This window comes from Dendrobates tinctorius, unplaced genomic scaffold (assembly GCF_039654945.1).
Source record: "Dendrobates tinctorius isolate UK_male_01 unplaced genomic scaffold, ASM3965494v1 ptg000021l, whole genome shotgun sequence".
Taxonomy (NCBI): domain Eukaryota; kingdom Metazoa; phylum Chordata; class Amphibia; order Anura; family Dendrobatidae; genus Dendrobates; species Dendrobates tinctorius.
The window spans coordinates 36,934,819-36,959,951 of NW_027361689.1; the positions used below are offsets into that span (position 1 = coordinate 36,934,819).

General features: G+C 47.2%; 1 protein-coding gene across 2 annotated transcripts in view; it reads right to left on the minus strand.

Moving 5' to 3' along the window:
• Nucleotides 1-25,133, minus strand: part of LDAH (lipid droplet associated hydrolase) — a 300,338-nt gene that overhangs the window by 261,920 nt on the left and 13,285 nt on the right. For both annotated transcript variants that reach the window (XM_073568296.1, XM_073568298.1), the window contains exon 2: nt 3,896-4,045. In XM_073568296.1, coding sequence (XP_073424397.1) covers nt 3,896-4,040 — 145 coding nt within the window. In that variant the 5' untranslated portion in view covers nt 4,041-4,045. The remainder of the gene's footprint in view (nt 1-3,895; nt 4,046-25,133) is intronic.

Genomic DNA, 25,133 nt, shown 5'->3' on the forward strand with positions numbered 1-25,133 from the left:
GGGCTCATTTAATCCAGATGAGTTGCATCAAAGATTATTTGCTCACAGTAATACCTAAAGCCGACAAAGATATTTCACATTAATTCTAGCGTCCAATATTTTTACTTAATGATGGTCAATTATCATCAGTAATTCATCCTGATCAGAACACTCAGCCTGATGAATCATTTTAGGTTTATTTTAAAGCCTCTTTTCTTGTTTTGTCTTGTAGTATTTTTTGTTGATGCTTTTCACGCCAGATTCTTTAAAATGTTTCACGAATTTTAAACAAATTAAAAAGTGCTCTTTATCTTGTGTTTAAGCATTTTTTTATGCCTTTTTTAGAGGGAAAAGTGGCTAATATGTCATATAATTTGTATCAGTGAAAAAAAAACAAAAAAAAAACAGGTGTACATAAATATACTCCAATGAAAATACTAAAGTAAAACTGCCCAAAAGTTTTTAGTTTTTAATTAGTGAATTGGCCGCAAATATCTGAAAAACAAAAACACCATCCACACTGGCAAACGCTAAAAAAAAACAAGAAAAAAAAAACAGACGAACACATACGGTAAATTAGATTTTAAAATTTAAAAAAAGGATTTGATGTAAACAACATCACCAAATCTAGACAAATAGAGGCAAATAAGCAATAATCAATTGGTTCACCAGAGTATTCTTGAATATGCAGTGTACCCCGTATAAGCGGGCATGGAGAGTGCTCCGGAAAGCCTAACCAAAACCTTATGGCTTTGCATTGGTGCTGAAAAGACCATTGAAGATGACAATGGAACTGTATCCATCCTTCAGCAGACAAAAGAAAGGAAAGGTTTGATTTAGGCTCTCCTTACCTCTGTGATGGCCATTTTTGAAGAAGAAAATTGTGCCAATCTTACAGAGTAAGGCAGAATAACATGGAGGTTGGAGAGTCATTTTAATGTGGAACTGTTGCTAAGTCAAAAGTGGCTAGTTTTTGCTTTTGTTTTAATCCCGCTGCTCCGATGAGTATTGTGCCTTTTATTTTATTTTTAATCCGCCATGCAGTTCCAGAGATAGAGGCCTTTTTATTTACTGCAAATTTGTACCGTATTTATGAAGGAGGCGTGGCTGAGAGACAATTTACGCAAAGCAGCCTAAAGACACGCCCCCTAGAGAATCCCGTGAGCTATGCCTTCATAATAAAGACCACAAAAATTAGCTCTAGATAAAAAGGCTCATATACTCCGGAACTGTATAGCCGATTTTAATTAAAAAAAAAAAAGGGAATACTCGGGGGGGAATGGCAGAAAAAAATAAGAGCAAAAACTGGACTTTTTTCCACCACTGACAGGTCCCCTTTAAGCTATTTAATGATTAGAAGGTTGAAAGTTGAAGTTCATTGGATGTACCTGTCCAAAAACGTCTTCCCCCTAAAATTTAACAATCGGCATATTGACGATCTAATAAAATCTGCTAAAATAAATCTAATGCCCGTCAGCATGAATATCGCAGCTGTAGCCCTGCCTGATGTAAACCCTACACTCATCACCTGCAATGTTCAAGCCTTATCATTTCTTTCCGATTTCCAGATGTGCCCAAAACTAAAAGTTTATACTGAAAGGAGGAAAAAAAATGAAAAGATCCGAGCATCCTGTCCCGCAGAACAACATGTCAGAGAGTGCACACACGGCAAGAAAAACAGAAAGCAGAAATAATGGGATAGGACATCTCTCCTTAGAAGATCATGAAACATGAGCTCCCAATAACATGCAAGACACTACCAATTTCCTCCGAAAACGTGTCACCGGGTTCCAGTTAGCCAGAAGCGATCCAAGTCCTATCAAATACAGCAGGAACTCTGGCAGGGAAACAGAAGAGGAGTCAGGGACTTACGCCAACAGGCTCGGCAACGGAAAAAAAAAACGAACAAGCGAAAAAAATATAGATTATAGTCGGGAAGAGTTAGAATCAATATATCCAAATCTGTATGATACCCGCAAAGAATGTTATGCTTTACATCACACTTTATCAAATATAAGCTAAGTAGAAACTAAACAGTCTGGGAAAACAAAAAAAAAAAACAATAAGAAAGACCAAACAGAGCTTGTTTACACCGTGAGAAGAAAGCGAGGAGCGGTAGATATTCAGATAGCGGGCTGCATTCCGAGGTTTCATTGGAAGAAAAACACGGGGGAAGGTACTTTACATATCAAAGTAGTAGCGCAAAGTTATACCATATTTTCCCAGACGTTAGTAGCAACAAACACAGAATATATGCAAAACCATATGAGAGAAAAGCACGGTGGTGATTACACGGAGGGATTTTATCCCCTTCACATCGCCGATCACATGGGCTATGAGGAAGGGGGGGATGAATACATTAGCAGCACGGCTTCAGTCTAATAAACAGTAAAAGCAGAGAGATATGGCAGGAGTGTGACCTCGCGCTCAGGTCATGTGTTGCCTCTAATAATGCTCCCTCAAAGTTGTTGAAAGCCTGGTGTCTCCATTGAGAAGGGTATGTTTGGAAAAGTTGGTAAAGTTGAAAGGATTTTAGAAAGTCTCAGCACTGTGGTTCCATGTGCATGTGTGGAATAAGGCTTATAAACCTTCTTAGGTCTAAGGGGTAACATTTCTCCTTGTGGAGAGTGACATGCCAAATCTGGCATGCCAAGGTAAGGAGGCTTCATCACCGTGCAATGCTACTCTGGGAAATTTAGCATGCAAATTGCCTCTTCAGAGAGGAAGAGGACTTGAACTCTATAGTGCCACCTGTTGGCAAAGAACAGCAGCCATGGGTTCTTCTAAGCACCTGCCTAGCATTCCGAAAATGAAAATCGTGGAGGCCCAAAAAGCAGAAGAAAGCTATAAGATAGCAAAGCATTTTCAAGTTGCCCTTTCCTCAGTTAGAAATGTAATCAAGAAATGGCAGTTAACAGGAACAGCGGAGGTTAAGATAAGGTCTAGAAGACCAAGCAAAATTTCAGAGAGAGATGCTCATAGGATTGCTAGAGAGGCACATCAGAAACCCAGCTTGACTGAAAAAGACCTTCAGAAAGATTTATTCTTCTGTTGTTCTGAGACACCTGTACAAACATGGCCTTCATGGAAGAGTCATCAGAAGAAAACCTCTCCTGCATCATCACTATAAAATTCAGGGTCAGAAGTTTGCAAAACAACATCTAAACAAGCCTGATGTATGTTAGAAAAAAGTCCTGTGGACCGATAAGGTTAAAATAAGACCTGTTTGGCCACAATGATCAAAGGTATGTGTGGACAAAAAAGGGCATAGAATTTTAGCAAAAGAACATCTCGACAACTATTAAGCATTGGGGTGGATCAATCATGCTTGTTGTGTTGCAGCCAATGTCACAGGGAATATTTCACAGGTAGATGGAAGAATAGATTCAATGTAATTTCAACAAATTCTTGATGCAAACTTAACACCATCTGTAAAAAAGCTGAAGTTGAAAAGAGGATGGTTTCTACAAATGGATAATTATCCTGAACACATGTCAAAATCCACAATAGACGACCTCAAAAGGTGCAAGCTGAAGGTTTCACAATGGCCCTCACAGTCCCCTGATCTGAACAGCATTGAAAATCTGTGGCTAGACCTCAAAATAGCAGAGGAAGCAAGACGACCCAGGAATCTCACATAACTGAAAGAACATTTTAAAGGGAATCTATGTAAATGCCGTGTCCGGTCCGATGGGCAGTGATTCTTTTTTTCTCCACCCCATCCGTGGCCCCCATCCACGTTAATTAGAGAACACTAAAGGTGCGATTTTTATAATGGCTGTATCTCCTACAAGGCTATGTGCTTAGTTTATACTGACATTTTGGGCTGACTGACTCCCTTCAAAAAGCGTAGTGCTTAATAATTATAAATCCACATTACTACAATAAATTTGGTGTACAGTTAGTATTCACCCACCTGGGATGATGAGGAACAGAAATTTAGGTGAGGCATCATATCGGGTCTTCTGCAGAGCCCTCCAAGGACCAAATTTAAGTACTTGTGTAGCAGCTCCGAGGCAGTAGATGAACTCATCATGCACAGGGATATGTTCTTCTGACATTTTTCCTGAAAGAAATACAGAAAAAAAAAGATTCAAGGGTTATTCCCTTCTTCACACATGGGCATTGTCGGATAGTACTTGTGAATACAAGAATCATTGCAATTAACCGCTTATTAAAAATATTCAACTATTAATGAAATATTAACACTTCTCTTCTATTTATGGCTCATTGCCTTTCAATCCGACCACCGCTGCCAGGGAGCAGAACATGAGCAGTGCTTCCAAGCTCTTACCTCTTAATTTTAAAAAAAAAATGTTGTCCACTACTTTTTCATTAATGACCTATCCCTTGGACAGGTCATCAATGTCTGATCGCTGGGGGCCCAAAGCCCAGCACCGGGTTAGGAGGCAGATGTGTAGTACCCTGCCGCAGCCACCATCAGAAGACGGCCAGCTCCGCAATCTAACAGGTCCGGCGGGTGGCTGCCGCCATAGACACTGAGAACAGTTAATCGGCGGGGGAGCCGGGTGTCGGACCCCGACCGATCAGAGATTGAAGACCTATCCTCATATAGGTACCATACACATGGTCAGGCTTTTAAATACATCGGTTAGAGACTGCTCTGAGATGGGTATACCTTGACGTTTGGTAGAGCGGCTTAGTATACATTTTTTGCAAAAAACGTATCAACCAAATACCCTGTTTTGTTACCTTTTCACTAGCACTTGCTGTTTACTGTTACTTTTTTACAACAAAGTATTTTTATACGATTGTTATACTGTGTTTTTTCTGTGCTTCAGTCTTTTGGTGGTGTGAACACTGTCCTACAGACTTGTTCACAGTGTGCATGGCCCATGTGTTTATATTCAACCTTTTGAAATCAGTCTGATTCCGGGACGTGGAACTGTCCAGGTACGGCATCGTCATGTCCGTCTCTATGTTAGACACAGACAGCAGTGTGTACAAGGGCTGTCTGACTGCTTATTTTAGTATCTAGTCCAGACAACTACTCTGCCAATGCATCTGTTGAGACATAGAGGGGGCTGCCTTTAATTATTGACATGAGCCATAGCCAGACCCCTTCACACATTGCACTGGTTTCGTACTGAAAAAGGAAATGCTCTACTATGTCGAGCTCAAAGGCAAGTAATGCATCTGAAAGGACTCATATATTCTGAAACTTGAAAACCCCTTTGGTCACCAGCTGCTCCATACAAGATGGAGTTGCCTATAACTCTTATTCTCCTCCAAATTAAAAATTAGCACATTTAAAACCGAAATTGAATGCAGTTTAGCACTTGAATAGGAGCTGATGTGCAGTTTTTCGTGGCGACCATTACACATTTAACGCAGCTGTGCTGTTCAGCCGCATACACCACTGACATCCCACCACCAAGAGAGCTAACAGCAGCTGAATGTTGGGGGTGTTGGAGGCCCCACCGATGTGTCATTGAAGACCTATCCTAAGGACAGGTCATCATTATTAAATGTCTGGACAACACTTTGAAGTCTCAGGCAGTGAACACCCACAATTGCGCCACAAGCTTCCTATCTCTGTCAAACACCTTACAGGGCAGCGGACACCACTGTCCATAGCACCTAAGGAGTCAAATGGTCAAAGATAATCATTATTGGTCTTTGATCATTGCTTTATGACCAAGGTTGATAATAGCAGTCTGGGCTTAGGGACTGTGCAAAGGTCTTAAAGGAGTGGTCCAGAAACACAAATTAATGCCATAAATTAATCTATTTTCTAATACACTTTAATTAGAAAGTCCCTACTATTATCCCACTACATTATCTAACTGCTTTATTATTTTTTTCAAAAATTCCTTTTTGATGGCGCTTTGCTTGAGAATCCCAGTCCATGCTGGATACTCAAATAAAGTGTCATCAGGGGGCAGAGGCTGCGATCACAGCTGGAGTCTCTTCCTCCTCCTTGAAACGAAGTGTCATCAGTGACCTCTATTTCAGGGACTGGGTTAGTCACTGAGCATGCACTGGTTATCAATTCTACCGTATGCTCAATAGATTTTTCTCACTGTGCAATATGCACAGTGACAGTGCACTCTCTTGCTGAATCTAAACAGAAGTAACAAGCCAGCGAGAGAGCGCACTGTCAGTGTGTGGAGAGACAAATACCCAGCAAGTGGTGTCCTGCGTCACCCCCGCAAGTGAAGTCACCTATCGGCGGGTTAACGAAAGAAGGATCATGTCCACCAACAGTTTGGAGAGACACCTATGCTTTTCTGGGACTATAATATTGATAACCTATCCTTCAACGAGGCCACGTTGCACTACAAAATTTAAGGAGCTATCCGGGCAAGCAATAACTAGGAAAAGGTGGTAAAGGAGCACTGTAGTGATTAGTGGGGTTACCAGGACATGGACCTTCTCCGATCTGTTATCAGTTACCTACTCTATGGAGGGGTCACCAATATTATACTCCTGGAAAATCCCTTTAGCATTTCAATATTATGTTACTTCTCCCTAGAGCTCCATTTTCACATAGGTCATGTCTGACCAATCCAAAGGCAAATGTGGGAGCATCAATCGCCGATCACTCCGGAGCAGCATTTTCCTTGGCTTCCAGCTTTCTTTTACAATTCGTTCAATGTTTTTTTTTCCTCCGGGTTTATGGAGAAGACTTTATCAACCATTAGCTGCCAAACTACATTTTAACACCTGGAGATGTTTTTAACACCTTCAACCCAAATGGTTTAGAAGCATTTTTTACCCCCCTACTCAGAAACATTGATGTTCGAGACCCTAATGAGCTTCGTCCGTCAATCAAACACCTCTCGCCCGCTGCTTAATGTAAAGTTTGTTTGCAGAAGTTTTATAGCTCCCTGGTACAGTATTGTAATGTTAGCGGGCTGAATCAGCAGATCAGAGCGCGCTCGGCGCTGCGGAACTCAAACACAGACTTACGACTGCCTTCTTTGAAGTATTTCACTTTTTTTTTTTAATATACTACTTATATTGGAGACTGTAAGAGTTTTCTGTAAAAGTATATAGTTATGGGTACCAGCACTGATTTTTTTGAGCTTTCTTTAAAGTTTAACTCAGTTTGAATTCGAACTACCTGTTGCAGGGCTTTTCCAGTTTTACCCTATAGATTACCTACTCGTGGGTCATCAATATCAGATCAGGGGTCCGACAGCTTACACCCCCAATGATCAACTGTTCTATCCCTGGTGGCCACTGGATGTGCATAAAACTAAGGAGTGCAGCTCAGTTCATTGTGTGTAGTGTCCGTTCCTGGTTACTGCAGATCAGCACTCATTAACTGCTGTATTCGAGGACAGGTCATCAATACTACAAGCCTGGAAACTCTGCAATCCTGTGTAACGATGGGAACCACTTGGGTTGATCATGATTTAAGATGGTGTTCCTGAACACTAGTACTGCCTCAGTAAAAAGACATATGAGATTGAAAGGGGTCCTCACAATTTTCCGAAGGTTGAAAGTCATTTTTAAGTACAACCAAAGTCCTTAAAAGGTTCGCAGCAAGTTTTAAAGTGAAAACCTACACACTGAATAGGTGATAACTTGATGATCATTGGGAGTCACACTGCGGAAACCCCACTGGGGTCCAGTAGACAATGAATGGAGTATTACGGCAATTACGAGAGTAGAGGAGGTGCTGAAGCAAGCACATCTGTGCCCATCGGACGGGACTGCACCGTGTGGTATTTTTCGGGATCTCAGGAGTGGAATGATCTCTTACATGGAGCTTGCTAGACCGCTGTAAAAGAGGGATTAACCCCTTCATGACATATGACAAACTTGCGTCACATCTCTGCCTTTGATGCAGGCTCGCTTGTCGAGTCCACATCTTTCCCCGCACATGGTGGCTGATTTAATCAGAGCTCAGTCCACAGCTGATAACCTGTTAAATCCCACTGCCAATCTCTGACAGAAGCATTTAACATGCACCGGCAAGGGCTTCCATCGGTGTGCCTATGACGTGATCATGGGGCACCGATGGGTTGTCTGCCGATGCCTGTCATTACCATCCTCCTGTGAAAGCTAGCCTGGAGCCGGCGATGAAAGGAGATGGTGATTCTCTATACATAGCAGTGGTGATGCACTACTATGTAGAGCACAAGCAATCAGACAATTGCAGCATCAAGACCTCCACAGGGACTATTAAATAGATAAAATAGATTAAATAGATTTTTACCTGGCATAAAAGGATTTGCACATGACTTACTCCATATTCCTTCCAAAGGCCATACTTTCCTCCCTCGAAATGCATTGTGGTTTAAACCCATCTTTTGGCTGAGTCTCCTTCCTGCGCTCCTAAGACCGTTTTCCATTTTCTCATTGCTCCTATCCTCCATTGGAGGTTTTCGGCTGGAGCTGCGGTGGAGACCTGACATCCTTGTCTGCCCTTGGGTTGCTTCCTAAGCGCTCCTTTATGACCGCTTATCACTGACTCTTATACTAAGGACCAGGGCTGTGGAGTCGGAGTCGTGGAGTCGGAACTCATTTTGGTGGAGTCGGAGTTGGTGTCATGGCAATTGAGGAGTCGGAGTTGGAAGTTTGGCTTACCGACTCCACAGCCCCGCTAAGGACCAGGGGGCACTCATTACGGGTGAAAGAGGAGCGATCCCGGCAGCTAAACAGGAAAGGGTTCTTTACAGTTAGAGCAGTCAGACTGTGGAATGCCGACCACAAGAGGTAGTAATGGCCGACACTATGACAGCTTGTAAAAAAAGGGCTGGATGATTTCTACAATACACATAACATTGCGGGTTATAGTTATATTAGTGATGAGATACACAATTGGTGGAGGAAGATTGAGCCTGATGGACCGGGGTCTTCTTTCACCTATGTAATTATGTAAATTCTGCTGTTCTCCTGAATCCGGCGTTGTTTTTCTTTTCTTTTTTGCGCCTGTCTGTTCCTGAGATATGGTCCCTTCTACCCAGTATATAAATCTAGTATTTGTTTAGCCAAGTAGGCGTGGTCATCAACTTTTCTCTGCAGATGTCTACTTGAGAATAACGCCCACTTGGCTAAAAGCAATCAATTTATACGCAGAGAAAAGGAGGCCGTATCTCCGGAACAGAGATGCACAGGGACAAAAGAAAAACAACGCCGGAATCAGGAGAACAGGGGGATTTACATCGGCTTAAAAAAAAAAAAAAATGACATACCGCTATTTATGGCAAGTGGTAGGTCCTCTTTAAGAGGGAAATTACAGTTATTTTATTTCACTCCTAAATCTGCAATAATTTTTCAAAGGCCGAACTAGACCCTGAATTGTTGTAGAAAAAAAAAATCCTCATGAATTTCCAACACAGGTATCTTTGTTTTGCAGCAGACATTAATCACATCCATGGTGCAGCGCAGGCCGCGAGTATGGCGGAGATCGTATACAATGCTTACAGGTTGTTTTCACGGAAGGCGAAGCTCACTTATCGAAACCGGTAAATGTCACCCAGATAAATGATGACAAATTTGCCTTCTTTATTTACGGGACCTTTCAACAAGACTGAAAATGGTAACAGGTGTCTATGACATCACCAAACTGATTAAAGAAAAAAGAGGAAAAAAAGTTGACTTCTGAAGTTAAAGTGATCACATGACCCCCTGTAATTATAGACGTGTTGTCATGATTCCAGCCAAGACATTTGGACGCCGTTCAAGCCCCACGTAGCCGGCTCTACAGCTGTTTGGACATTACCTCTGCACACATTTTTCCAGCTGACGGTGAGTTTACACGGACAAAGCCGCTCTTTATGTCGTGATGGCGTTCACCGGCTACGAGACAAACACTGGATGCTAGGAAGCCCTTCCCGTAAATACACGCTTCCTCGCTATCAGCGGGGGCGATTACAAGTAAGACGAGAAGGATCAAATGCATTCTACGCGAATATGAAGCATAGTACGGCAAAATACTCCCAAAGCACACCCCCCATGGAAGCAACTGCCGTATGGCGGGACATGTCACCCATAGGCCACAGTCGAAAAAGAAAGTTTATAAAATGCGGTATTTTTTCTTTTTTGTGTCCTTGGACATGGTTGCCTCAAAGGGAATAGTCACCAGAAAATAATCAGGGTTTTTTCAAACTTTTTTTCTTTTTTACATTTTTTTTAGTTGTCATCTAATATATAAAGCTCAATGTGGGTGTGTATGTACAGTATGTATGTATGTATGTATGTGTGTGTGTGTGTGTGTGTGTGTATGTGTGTGTGTGTGTGTGTGTATGTCCGGGATTGGCAACTGCACGTCGCAGCTACAGCCACAAAATTTGGCACGGTCACACGTCTGGACCCCGAGAGTGTCCTAGGCTATGCTGTGAGGCGAAATTTTAGCCCTGCGCGTTCCAATTCACCAAACAATTTTGCCCCTATCTACATAATGGGAAAAAGTGTGTATCAAGCCCCGCCCCTCATTATGATGTCATAATGGTTGCCATGGCAACGCTGATGTCATCATAGGTTGCAAGCCCCGCCGCTCATTATGATGTCATAATGGTTGACTATGGGATGGAGGATGTGTGATGGGTATATGGGCACGGGACTATGGGATGGAGGATATGTATGACGGGTATATGGGCACGGGACTATGGGATGGCGGATGTGTGATGGGTATATGGGCATGGGACTATGGGATGGAGGATGTGTGATGGGTATATGGGCACGGGACTATGGGATGGAGGATATGTATGATGGGTATATGGGCATGGGAATATGGGATGGAGGATGTGTGATGGGTATATGGGCACGGGACTATGGGATGGAGGATATGTATGATGGGTATATGGGCATGGGACTATGAGATGAAGGATGTGTGATGGGTATATGGGCACGGGACTATGAGATGGAGGATATGTATGATGGGTATATGGGCATGGGACTATGGGATGGAGGATGTGTGATGGGTATATGGGCACGGGACTATGGGATGGAGGATGTGTGATGGGTATATGGGCACTCGACTATGGGATGGAGGATGTGTGATGGGTATATGGGCACGGGACTATGGGATGGAGGATATGTATGACGGGTATATGGGCACGGGACTATGGGATGGAGGATGTGTGATGGGTATATGAGCACTGGACTATGGGATGGCGGATATGTATGATGGGTATATGGGCACGGGACTATGGGATGGAGGATATGTATGACGGGTATATGGGCACGGGACTATGGGATGGAGGATGTGTGATGGGTATATGAGCACTGGACTATGGGATGGAGTATATGTATGATGGGTATATGGGCACTGGACTATGGGATGGAGTATATGTATGATGGGTATATGGGCACGGGACTATGGGATGGAGGATATGTATGATGGGTATATGGGCAAGGGACTATGGGATGGCGGATATGTATGATGGGTATATGGGCACGGGACTATGGGATGGAGGATATGCATGATGGGTATATGGGCACGGGACTATGGGATGGCGGATATGTATGATGGGTATATGGGCATGGGACTATGGGATGGAGGATGTGTGATGGGTATATGGGCACAGGCCTATGGGATCATGGATATGTATGATGGGTATATGGGCACGGGACTATGGGATGGAGAATAATTATAATTTGTTATTACTAACCACAGATAGTTACTATGCCCGGGCAGCGCCGGGCTCTTCAGCTAGTATAACTATATATGTATATATTTAACATATATATAGAGAGAGAGCTGTTATTAGTCATTGTAAAGGAGGAGGTGTGCTGTGACACCACCTATTGTGAATAGTAGGTCCTGTGTTATCTACTGTATATAGAGGTGTTATCAGTCATCGTACAGGAGGAGGTGAGCTGTGACATCACCTATAGTGAATGGTGGATCCTGTGTTATCTACTGTATATAGAGATATTATCAGTCATTGGACAGGAGGAGGAGGTGAGCTGTGACATCATCTATTGTGAATGGTGGATCCTGTGTTATCTACTGTATATAGAGGTGTTATCAGTCATTGTACAGGAGGAGGAGGTGAGCTGTGACATCATCTATTGTGAATGGTGGATCCTGTGTAATCTACTGTATATAGAGGTGTTATCAGTCAGTGTACAGGAGGAGGTGAGCTGTGATGTCTGCTGTGAATGGTGGATCCTGTTATCTGCTGTATATAGAGGAGTTATCAGTCATTGTAATCTTGTCTGTATTGCTCTAGATTGATGAAAAGTCCTTTGTACAGAACAGGAAGTATACAGTTAGGTCCATATATATTTGGACAGAAACAACATTTTTCTAATTTTGGTTCTAGACATTACCACAATGAATTTTAAACAAAACAGTTCAGATGCAGTTGAAGTTCAGACTTTCAGCTTTCATTTGAGGGTATCCACATTAAAATTGGATGAAGGGTTTAGGAGTTTCAGCTCCTTAACATGTGCCACCCTGTTTTTAAAGGGACCAAAAGTAATTGGACAGATTAAATACTTGTAAATCAAATGTTCATTTCTAGTACTTGGTTGAAAACCCTTTGTTGGCAATGACTGCCTGAAGTCTTGAACTCATGGACATCACCAGACGCTGTGTTTCCTCCTTTTTGATGCTCTGCCAGACCTTCACTGCGGTGGTTTTCAGTTGCTGTTTGTTTGTGGGCTTTTCTGTGTGAAGTTTAGTCTTTAACAAGTGAAATGCATGCTCAATTGGGTTGAGATCAGGTGACTGACTTGGCCATTCAAGAATATTCCACTTCTTTGCTTTAATAAACTCCTGGGTTGCTTTGGCTTTATGTGTTGGGTCATTGTCCATCTGTAGTATGAAATGACGACCAATCAGTTTGGCTGCATTTGGCTGGATCTGAGCACACAGTATGGCTCTGAATACCTCAGAACTCATTCGGCTGCTTCTGTCCTGTGTCACATCATCAATAAACACTAGTGACCCAGTGCCACTGGCAGCCATGCATGCCCAAGCCATCACACTGCCTCCACCATGTTTTACAGATGATGTGGTATGCTTTGGATCATGAGCTGTACCACGCCTTCGCCATACTTTTCTCTTTCCATCATTCTGGTAGAGGTTGATCTTGGTTTCATCTGTCCAAAGAATGTTCTTCCAGAACTTTGCTGGCTTTTTTAGATGTTTTTTAGCAAAGTCCAGTCTAGCCTTTTCATTCTTGATGTTTATGAGTGGCTTGCACCGTGCAGTGAACCCTCTGTATTTACTTTCATCCAGTCTTCTCTTTATGGTAGATTTGGATATTGATATGCCTACCTCCTGGAGAGTGTTGTTCACTTGGTTGGCTGTTGTGAAGGGGTTTCTCTTCACCATGGAGATTATTCTGCGATCATCCACCACTGTTGTCTTCCGTGGGCCCCAGGTCTTTTTGCATTGATGAGTTCACCAGTGCTTTCTTTCTTTCTCAGGATGTACCAAACTGTAGATTTTGCCTCTCCTAATGTTGTAGCAATTTCTCGGATAGGTTTTTTCTGTTTTTGCAGCTTAAGGATGGCTTGTTTCACCTGCATGGAGAGCTCCTTTGACCGAATGTTTCCTTCACAGCAAAACCTTCCAAATGCAAGCACCACACCTCAAATCAACTCCAGGCCTTTTATCTTCTTAATTGAGAATGACATAACGAAGGGATTGCCCACACCTGTCCATGAAATAGCCTTGGAGTCAATTGTCCAATTACTTTTGATCCCTTTAAAAACAGGGTGGCACATGTTAAGGAGCTGAAACTCCTAAACCCTTCATCCAATTTTAATGTGGATACCCTCAAATGAGAGCTGAAAGTCTGAACTTCAACTGCATCTGAATTGTTTTGTTTAAAATTCATTGTGGTAATGTCTAGAACCAAAATTAGAAAAATGTTGCCTCTGTCCAAATATATATGGACCTAACTGTAAGTCATATATTAGGCCTAATAGCTATTGTGAAATTTGAAAGATTATTGCTTTTTTATACAGCTCTGGCAAAAGTTAAGAGACCACTTCCAAATGTTCAGTCTGTCTGATTTTTGAGTAAAATGTAAATTGTTGTTTTAGTCTATAAACTTCTGACAACATGTCTCCGAATTTCCAAGCACTATTTTTTTTTTCTGAAAATGAGAAATGGTCAAAGTTTAAAAAAAAAACCTAGTGCTTTAAGACCTCAATTAATGCAAACAAAACAAGTTCAGAATCATTTAGAAACAGCAATACTAATGTTTTACCTCTGGAAGAGTTCAGAAATCAATATTTTGTGGAATAACCATGATTTTTAAAAACCGCTTTCATAGGCCTTGGCATGCTTGCCACCCGTCTTTCACACTGCTTCTAGTGCAAAAATGTAAGCAGTTCTTCTTTGTGTGATGACTTGTGACTAGCCATCATCCTCTTGATTACATTCCAGAGGTTTTCAATGGGATCCAGGTCTGGAGAATGGACTGGCCATGACAGGGTTTTGATGTGGTGGTCTCTTAATTTTTGCCAGAGATGTACGGTTAGTGATATGGAAAATTAAGAAAAAAATAACTAACATAAAAATCAAATATAAACACTTTCTGGTGACATATTCCCATTAATACATCGGATGCAGTGAGTACGCAACCTAAAGCATCGTCATCGGGTATAAAACCCTCCGCTGTTAGTGGTCATGTAAAGCTGTGATGTCCATAGGAATGAATGCGAGCTGATACATAATGATGTGGACGTGGACTGGCCGCAGGGAGAGTCAGCGCCAACAACGGAAGGGAGTATTATCAGTGTTTTTGTTGTGCTTGAAGGAAACATAGAGATTGAAAAGAGGTTGTCCGATTAGTAGACAAACCCACTAAAGGTTTTCAAAGAACAACATGAATAAAGTCTCTGCCAAGACACCACAGGCAGCATCTTATCTCCTAAAAACAAGTCCTGACCATTATCTCCCCCCCCAACACCATCTGTTGGGTCCAGCCGGCTTCCCAACAGCTTGTCTGCACGATGATTGGCACAGCCATGAATGTGTTTTGCTTACTGTGATGTCGGCATTATTTAAGCACTATATGGTACTATTTACTATGTGACTGGGCACTCTTACCGGGAACCCGTGTGTCTGTGTACGGTGGTGCCACCGCTGGACAGGATTGTTATTTAGGAAGCAGTACGGATGGGTTATTTGGCCAACGTATGGGTTATGCAGTATTTTGTATGGTATGGCGGCATCCTCATGTTAGATATACATGGTATATCCAAATAGTGTGGCGATTGTCGATATTTGGAGCTTGAACGGAAATTCGAACAGCTGCCCATGTCGTCATTCCAGTAACCTATTCGCTGGGAGTCCGAATAGGGAGTCCCTCTACGATTCTGCCGAGCCCTGTCTCAGATGAGCGGCGGGTCAACACGAGCACAGCGCTCGGCTCTCTCTGGCGGTCCCATTGATAACAAATGCAGTGATCTTGCTCATGCTCGGCTACACTCCATTGATAAAGAGACCCTTTCACCGGAACGCAACGGGTCACATCGGTCGGATCAGTAAGTCATCAGCTATCCTATGCACAAGTGATAACTTACTGCCGTGGTATAAACCTTTTGAGCACTGTTGGGTGTGTTTATTCGTGTATTGCATTACCGTGCACCAGATGGCGGAGGGTGCCGCATATAGTGCCATCCAAAGTACGGCTAATTTTGGTCCCAGCTGACAGTATCTGGTCCAGCCGTGTCGAAAGCGGATCACAGGCTGCACCCGATAGGTGAAAAGATGAGTGCGAGCGTCAATTTCGAACACAGGAGACGTTACAACCTGAACTTGGTCTTGAAGCAAATGGGGAGAGGGTCAGGACGACCCAGGGTCCCCCCAAAAGTGACCACATAAAAGCACGATGGCAATATACGACGGCAGGGCCACTGGGGACTGGACGCCCTTATTAGCACTCACTTTTAGGTCATTCTTTTTCTGTCTCGTGCATTTTCCCTCAGTTCTGCGGACATTTCTATAACGAGATCTGACAGGCGAGTTGTGTTAACCTTTTTCCACCTGCACAGAAAACGGAGAGTCACTTTTTCCATTTCTCATTAAAAAGTCATTTCTGTGCCAAGACGTCCAGATCTTACAGCAGATCGCTGCGGCCGCCGCTTCTCCGAGCTCGGAGATTGGAAATAGCTGTGATGTTTGTGAGAATGCGACAGCCCTGGAGTTTTGTGGTGTCACGTAACATATCTCCGTATGACGAGAAAAGAAAATACGCGCCACCGTCTACAACTGTTAAGTGCGAAGTTAAAATTTTAACTTCGGGGGGAGAATTTTGTTTTTACAAAAAAAAAAATTGAAATAGAGGATTATCTTTATAATATACACCACAGCTGCTGCAGAACCTCTTTCTGACATAGCAGGTGCGAATAATATTTAGGACATTTCACATGGATTTTGTGCTGTGATCCTCATGTATCTCAGCTTCGTCTGACCGCAGTGACCATCGGTAGTTCAGGAACCGGTGATGTCACTATTCCAATATACCTTGGACCGCTTCGGCGTGGCTGCAGTGGTCAGGTGACTTTAGCAGCACATCAGAGGATATTTTATGACTTGTAGCTTAAAGCCACCCGACCACTGCAGCCAATCACAGGCCACAGTGGTCCAGCGGTTGGTGGATCAGTGGCATCACCGCTTCATTTCTCTGAGGGTGCTGGTAGGTGAATATGACCAAGTTTATTTATTTACTTTTAACATATGTTGTCCCCTGCCCAAAGGTTTATTTTTCCTGGACAACCCCTTTCAAGAAAAGGACGGAAAATGCCTTTAAGTGACATACCAGCCTATCAGACGGCACCAAACATAATGTTACTTACACAGCATCAGCTGGATGCTGATCACAAAAACTAAGTGGATTGCCCACTAGGTCAGCCACAAAGCCCCCAATGTCAGCCACACTGTCCCACACATCATCAAGTGCACTGTTCTCAAATGTCAACCACAATGCCGCTCCCAGTGCCGGCTTATTGACAAACACAATGCCGCTCCCAGTTACAGCTCATTACCAGCCACAATGCCGCTCCCAGTGCCGGCTTATTGACAGCCACAAAGCCGCTACCAGTGCAGGCTTATTGACAGCCACAAAGCCGCTACCAGTGCAGGCTTATTGACAGCCACAATGCCGCTCCCAGTGCCGGCTTATTGACAAACACAATGTCGCTCCCAGTTACAGCTTATTACCAGCCACAATTCCGCTCCCAGGGCAGACTTATTGACAGCCACAATGCTGCTCCCAGTGCCGGCTTATTGACAGCCACAATGCCGCTCACAGTGCCGGCTTATTGACAGCCACAATGCCGCTCCCAGTGCCGGCTTATTGACAAACACAATGTCGCTCCCAGTTACAGCTTATTACCAGCCACAATTCCGCTCCCAGGGCAGACTTATTGACAGCCACAATGCTGCTCCCAGTGCCGGCTTATTGACAGCCACAATGCCGCTCCCAGTGCCGGCTTATTGACAAACACAATGTCGCTCCCAGTTACAGCTTATTACCAGCCACAATTCCGCTCCCAGGGCAGACTTATTGACAGCCACAATGCCACTCCCAGTGCCGGCTTATTGACAACCACAATGCCGCTCCCAGTGCCGGCTTATTGACAGCCACAATGCCGCTCCCAGTGTCGACTTAATGACAGCCACAATGCCGCTCACAGTGCCGGCTTATTGACAAACACAATGCCGCTCCCAGTTACAGCTTATTACCAGCCACAATGCCGCTCCCAGTGCCGGCTTATTGACAGCCACAATGCGCTCCCAGTGTCGACTTAATGACAGCCACAATGCCGATCCCAGTGCCGGCTTATTGACAACCACAATGCCACTCCCAGTGCCGGCTTATTGACAGTCACAATGCCGCTCCCAGTGTCGACTTAATGACAGCCACAATGCCACTCCCAGTGCCGGCTTATTGACAACCACAATGCCACTCCCAGTGCCGGCTTATTGACAACCACAATGCCGCTCCCAGTGTCGACTTAATGACAGCCACAATGCCGCTCACAGTGCCGGCTTATTGACAAACACAATGCCGCTCCCAGTTACAGCTTATTACCAGCCACAATGCCGCTCCCAGTGCCGGCTTATTGACAGCCACAATGCCACTCCCAGTGCCGGCTTATTGACAACCACAATGCCGCTCCCAGTGCCGGCTTATTGACAGCCACAATGCCGCTCCCAGTGTCGACTTAATGACAGCCACAATGCCGCTCACAGTGCCGGCTTATTGACAAACACAATGCCGCTCCCAGTTACAGCTTATTACCAGCCACAATGCCGCTCCCAGTGCCGGCTTATTGACAAACACAATGTCGCTCCCAGTTACAGCTTATTACCAGCCACAATTCCGCTCCCAGGGCAGACTTATTGACAGCCACAATGCTGCTCCCAGTGCCGGCTTATTGACAACCACAATGCCGCTCCCAGTGCCGGCTTATTGACAGCCACAATGCCACTCCCAGTGCCGGCTTATTGACAACCACAATGCCGCTCCCAGTGCCGGCTTATTGACAGCCACAATGCCGCTCCCAGTGTCGACTTAATGACAGCCACAATGCCGCTCACAGTGCCAGCTTATTGACAAACACAATGCCGCTCCCAGTTACAGCTTATTACCAGCCACAATGCCGCTCCCAGTGCCGGCTTATTGACAGCCACAATGCAGCTCCCAGTGCCGGCATATTGACAAACACAATGCCGCTCCCAGTTACAGCTTATTACCAGCCACAATGCCGTTACCAGCGCAGGCTTATTGACAGCCACAATGCCGCTCCCAGTGCCGACTTATTGACAGCCACAATGACGCTCCCAGTTACAGCTTATTACCAGCCACAATGCCGCTCCCAGTGCCGGCTTATTGACAAACACAATGTCGCTCCCAGTTACAGCTTATTACCAGCCACAATTCCGCTCCCAGGGCAGACTTATTGACAGCCACAATGCTGCTCCCAGTGCCGGCTTATTGACAGCCACAATGCCACTCCCAGTGCCGGCTTATTGACAACCACAATGCCGCTCCCAGTGCCGGCTTATTGACAGCCACAATGCCACTCCCAGTGCCGGCTTATTGACAACCACAATGCCGCTCCCAGTGCCGGCTTATTGACAGCCACAATGCCGCTCCCAGTGTCGACTTAATGACAGCCACAATGCCGCTCCCAGTGCCGGCATATTGACAAACACAATGCCGCTCCCAGTTACAGCTTATTACCAGCCACAATGCCGTTACCAGCGCAGGCTTATTGACAGCCACAATGCCGCTCCCAGTGCCGACTTATTGACAGCCACAATGACGCTCCCAGTGCCGGCATATTGACAAACACAATGCCGCTCCCAGTTACAGCTTATTACCAGCCACAATGCCGCTCCCAGTGCCGACTTATTGACAGCCACAATGCCGCTCCCAGTGCCGGCATATTGACAGCCACAATGCCGCTCCCAGTGCCGGCTTATTGACAACCACAATGCCGCTCCCAGTGCCGGCTTATTGACAGCCACAATGCCACTCCCAGTGCCGACTTATTGACAGCCACAATGCCGCTCACAGTGCCGACTTATTACCAGCCACAATGCCGCTCCCAGTGCCGGCTTATTGACAAACACAATGCCGCTCCCAGTTACAGCTTATTACCAGCCACAATGCCACTCCAAGTGCCGGCTTATTGACAGCCACAATGCCTCTACCAGTGCAGGCTTATTGACAGCCACAATGCCGCTCCCAGTGCCGACTTATTGACAGCCACAATGCCGCTCCCAGTGCCGGCTTATTACCAGCCACAATGCCGCTCCCAGTGCCGGTTTATTGATAGCCACAATGCCGCTCCCAGTGCCAGCTTATTGACAGCCACAATGCCGCGCCCAGTGCCGGATTATTGACAGCCGCAATGCAGCTCCCAGTTACAGCTTATTACCAGCCACAATGCCGCTCCCAGTGTCGGCTTATTGACAGCCACAATGCCACTCCCAGTGCCGGCTTATTGACAACCACAATGCCACTCCCAGTGCCGGCTTATTGACAGCCACAATGCCGTGCCCAGTGCCGGCTTATTGACAGCCACAATGCCGCGTCCAGTGCCGGCTTATTGACAAACACAATGCCGCGCCCAGTGCCGGCTTATTGACAGCCGCAATGCAGCTCCCAGTTACAGTTTATTACCAGCCACAATGCTGCTCCCAGTGCCGGCTTATTGCCAGCCACAATGCCTGTCCCAGTGCCGGCTTATTGCTAGCCACAATGCCGCTCCCAGTGCAGTGCCGGCTTATTGCCAGCTACAATGCTGCTCCCAGTTCTGGCTTATTGCCAGCTACAATGCTGCTCCCAGTTCTGGCTTACTAACAGCCACAATGCCGCTCCCAGCGCCGGCTTATTGACAGCCACAATGCCGCTCCCAGTGCAGGCTTATTGACAGCCACAATGCCGCTCCCAGTGCAGGCTTATTGACAGCCACAATGCTGCTCCCAGTGCCGGCTTATTACCAGCCACAATGCCGCTCCCAGTGCCGGCTTATTGATAGCCACAATGCCGCTCCCAGTGCCAGCTTATTGACAGCCACAATGCCGCTCCCAGTGCCGGCTTATTGACAGCCACAATGCAGCGCCCAGTGCCGGCTTATTGACAGCCACAATGCCACTCCCAGTGCCGGCTTATTGACAACCACAATGCCGCTCCCAGTGCCGGCTTATTGACAGCCACAATGCCGCTCCCAGTGTCGACTTAATGACAGCCACAATGCCGCTCACAGTGCCGGCTTATTGACAAACACAATGCCGCTCCCAGTGCCGGCTTATTGACAGCCACAATGCCGCTCCCAGTGTCGACTTAATGACAGCCACAATGCCGCTCACAGTGCCGGCTTATTGACAGCCACAATGCCGCTCCCAGTGCCGACTTATTGACAGCCACAATGACGCTCCCAGTGCCGGCATATTGACAAACACAATGCCGCTCCCAGTTACAGCTTATTACCAGCCACAATGCCGCTCCCAGTGCCGACTTATTGACAGCCACAATGCCGTTCCCAGTGCCGGCATATTGACAGCCACAATGCCGCTCCCAGTGCCGGCTTATTGACAACCACAATGCCGCTCCCAGTGCCGGCTTATTGACAGCCACAATGCCACTCCCAGTGCCGACTTATTACCAGCCACAATGCCGCTCCCAGTGCCGGCTTATTGACAAACACAATGCCGCTCCCAGTTACAGCTTATTACCAGCCACAATGCCACTCCCAGTGCCGGCTTATTGCTAGCCACAATGCCGCTCCCAGTGCAGTGCCGGCTTATTGCCAGCTACAATGCTGCTCCCAGTTCTGGCTTATTGCCAGCTACAATGCTGCTCCCAGTTCTGGCTTACTAACAGCCACAATGCCGCTCCCAGTGCCGGCTTATTGACAGCCACAATGCCGCTCCCAGTGCAGGCTTATTGACAGCCACAATGCTGCTCCCAGTGCCGGCTTATTACCAGCCACAATGCCGCTCCCAGTGCCGGCTTATTAATAGCCACAATGCCGCTCCCAGTGCCAGCTTATTGACAGCCACAATGCCCCTCCCAGTGCCGGCTTATTGACAAACACAATGCCGCTCCCAGTTACAGCTTATTACCAGCCACAATGCCGCTCCCAGTGCCGGCTTATTGATAGCCACAATGCCGCTCCCAGTGCCGGCTTATTGACAGCCACAATGCTGCGCCCAGTGCCGGCTTATTGACAGCCACAATGCCGCGTCCAGTGCCGGCTTACTGACTGCCACGATGCCGCGCCCAGTGCCGGCTTATTGACAGCCACAATGCCGCGCCCAGTGCTGGGTTATTGACAGCCACAATGCCGCGCCCAGTGCCGGCTTATTGACAGCCACGATGCCGCGCCCAGTGCCAGCTTATTGACAGCCACAATGCCGCGCCCAGTGCCGGCTTATTGACAGCCGCAATGCAGCTCCCAGTTACAGCTTATTACCAGCCACAATGCCGCTCCCAGTGCCGGCTTATTGCCATCCACAATGCTGCTCCCAGTGCCGGCTTATTGCTAGACACAATGCCGCTCCCAGTGCAGGCTTATTGAAAGCCACAATGCCGCTCCCAGTGCCGGCTTATTACCAGCCACAATGCCGCTCCCAGTGCCGGCTTATTGACAGCCACAATGCCGCTCCCAGTGCCGGCTTATTGACAGCCACAATGCCGCGCCCAGTGCCGGCTTATTGACAGCCACAATGCCACTCCCAGTGCCGGCTTATTGACAACCACAATGCCGCTCCCAGTGCCGGCTTATTGACAGCCACAATGCCGCTCCCAGTGTCGACTTAATGACAGCCACAATGCCGCTCCCAGTGCCGGCTTATTGACAAACACAATGCCGCTCCCAGTTACAGCTTATTACCAGCCACAATGACGCTCCCAGTGCCGGCTTATTGACAGCCACAATGCCGTTACCAGCGCAGGCTTATTGACAGCCACAATGCCGCTCCCAGTGCCGACTTATTGACAGCCACAATGACGCTCCCAGTGCCGGCATATTGACAAACACAATGCCGCTCCCAGTTACAGCTTATTACCAGCCACAATGCCGCTCCCAGTGCCGACTTATTGACAGCCACAATGCCGTTCCCAGTGCCGGCATATTGACAGCCACAATGCCGCTCCCAGTGCCGGCTTATTGACAACCACAATGCCGCTCCCAGTGCCGGCTTATTGACAACCACAATGCCGCTCCCAGTGCCGGCTTATTGACAGCCACAATGCCACTCCCAGTGCCGACTTATTACCAGCCACAATGCCGCTCCCAGTGCCGGCTTATTGACAAACACAATGCCGCTCCCAGTTACAGCTTATTACCAGCCACAATGCCACTCCCAGTGCCGGCTTATTGACAGCCACAATGCCTCTACCAGTGCAGGCTTATTGACAGCCACAATGCCGCTCCCAGTGCCGACTTATTGACAGCCACAATGCCGCTCCCAGTGCCGACTTATTGACAGCCACAATGACGCTCCCAGTGCCGGCATATTGACAACCACAATGCCGCTCCCAGTGCCGGCTTATTGACAGCCACAATGCCGCTCCCAGTGCCGGCTTATTGACAAACACAATGCCGCTCCCAGTTACAGCTTATTACCAGCCACAATGACGCTCCCAGTGCCGGCTTATTGACAGCCACAATGCCGTTACCAGCGCAGGCTTATTGACAGCCACAATGCCGCTCCCAGTGCCGACTTATTGACAGCCACAATGACGCTCCCAGTGCCGGCATATTGACAAACACAATGCCGCTCCCAGTTACAGCTTATTACCAGCCACAATGCCGCTCCCAGTGCCGACTTATTGACAGCCACAATGCCGTTCCCAGTGCCGGCATATTGACAGCCACAATGCCGCTCCCAGTGCCGGCTTATTGACAACCACAATGCCGCTCCCAGTGCCGGCTTATTGACAACCACAATGCCGCTCCCAGTGCCGGCTTATTGACAGCCACAATGCCACTCCCAGTGCCGACTTATTACCAGCCACAATGCCGCTCCCAGTGCCGGCTTATTGACAAACACAATGCCGCTCCCAGTTACAGCTTATTACCAGCCACAATGCCACTCCCAGTGCCGGCTTATTGACAGCCACAATGCCTCTACCAGTGCAGGCTTATTGACAGCCACAATGCCGCTCCCAGTGCCGACTTATTGACAGCCACAATGCCGCTCCCAGTGCCGGCTTATTACCAGCCACAATGCCGCTCCCAGTGCCGGCTTATTGATAGCCACAATGCCGCTCCCAGTGCCAGCTTACTGACAGCCACAATGCCGCGCCCAGTGCCGGCTTATTGACAGCCGCAATGCAGCTCCCAGTTACAGCTTATTACCAGCCACAATGCCGCTCCCAGTGTCGGCTTATTGATAGCCACAATGCCGCTCCCAGTGCCGGCTTATTGACAGCCACAATGCCGCGTCCAGTGCCGGCTTATTGACAAACACAATGCCGCGCCCAGTGCCGGCTTATTGACAGCCACAATGCAGCTCCCAGTTACAGCTTATTACCAGCCACAATGCCGCTCCCAGTGCAGGCTTATTGCCAGCCACAATGCCGCTCCTAGTGCCGGCTTATTGCCAGCCACAATGCCTGTCCCAGTGCCGGCTTATTGCTAGCCACAATGCCGCTCCCAGTGCAGTGCCGGCTTATTGCCAGCTACAATGCTGCTCCCAGTTCTGGCTTATTGCCAGCTACAATGCTGCTCCCAGTTCTGGCTTACTAACAGCCACAATGCCGCTCCCAGTGCCGGCTTATTGACAGCCACAATGCCGCTCCCAGTGCAGGCTTATTGACAGCCACAATGCTGCTCCCAGTGCCGGCTTATTGATAGCCACAATGCCGCTCCCAGTGCCGGCTTATTACCAGCCACAATGCCGCTCCCAGTGCCGGCTTATTGATAGCCACAATGCCGCTCCCAGTGCCGGCTTATTGACAGCCACAATGCCGCTCCCAGTGCCGGCTTATTGACAGCCACAATGCCCCTCCCAGTGCCGGCTTATTGACAGCCACAATGCCCCTCCCAGTGCCGGCTTATTGACAGCCACAATGCTGCTCCCAGTGCCGGCTTATTGACAGCCACAATGCTGCTCCCAGTGCCGGCTTATTGACAGCCACAATGCCGCTCCCAGTGCCGGCTTATTACCAGCCACAATGCCGCTCCCAGTGCCGGCTTATTGATAGCCACAATGCCGCTCCCAGTGCCGGCTTATTGACAGCCACAATGCCGCTCCCAGTGCCGGCTTATTGACAGCCACAATGCCCCTCCCAGTGCCGGCTTATTGACAGCCACAATGCCGCTCCCAGTGCAGGCTTATTGACAGCCACAATGCTGCTCCCAGTGCCGGCTTATTGACAGCCACAATGCCGCTCCCAGTGCCGGCTTATTACCAGCCACAATGCCGCTCCCAGTGCCGGCTTATTGATAGCCACAATGCCGCTCCCAGTGCCGGCTTATTGACAGCCACAATGCCGCTCCCAGTGCCGGCTTATTGACAGCCACAATGCCCCTCCCAGTGCCGGCTTATTGACAGCCACAATGCCCCTCCCAGTGCCGGCTTATTGACAGCCACAATGCCGCGCCCAGTGCCGGCTTATTGACAAACACAATGCCGCTCCCAGTTACAGCTTATTACCAGCCACAATGCCGCTCCCAGTGCCGGCTTATTGACAGCCACAATGCCGCGCCCAGTGCCGGCTTACTGACAGCCACGATGCCGCGCCCAG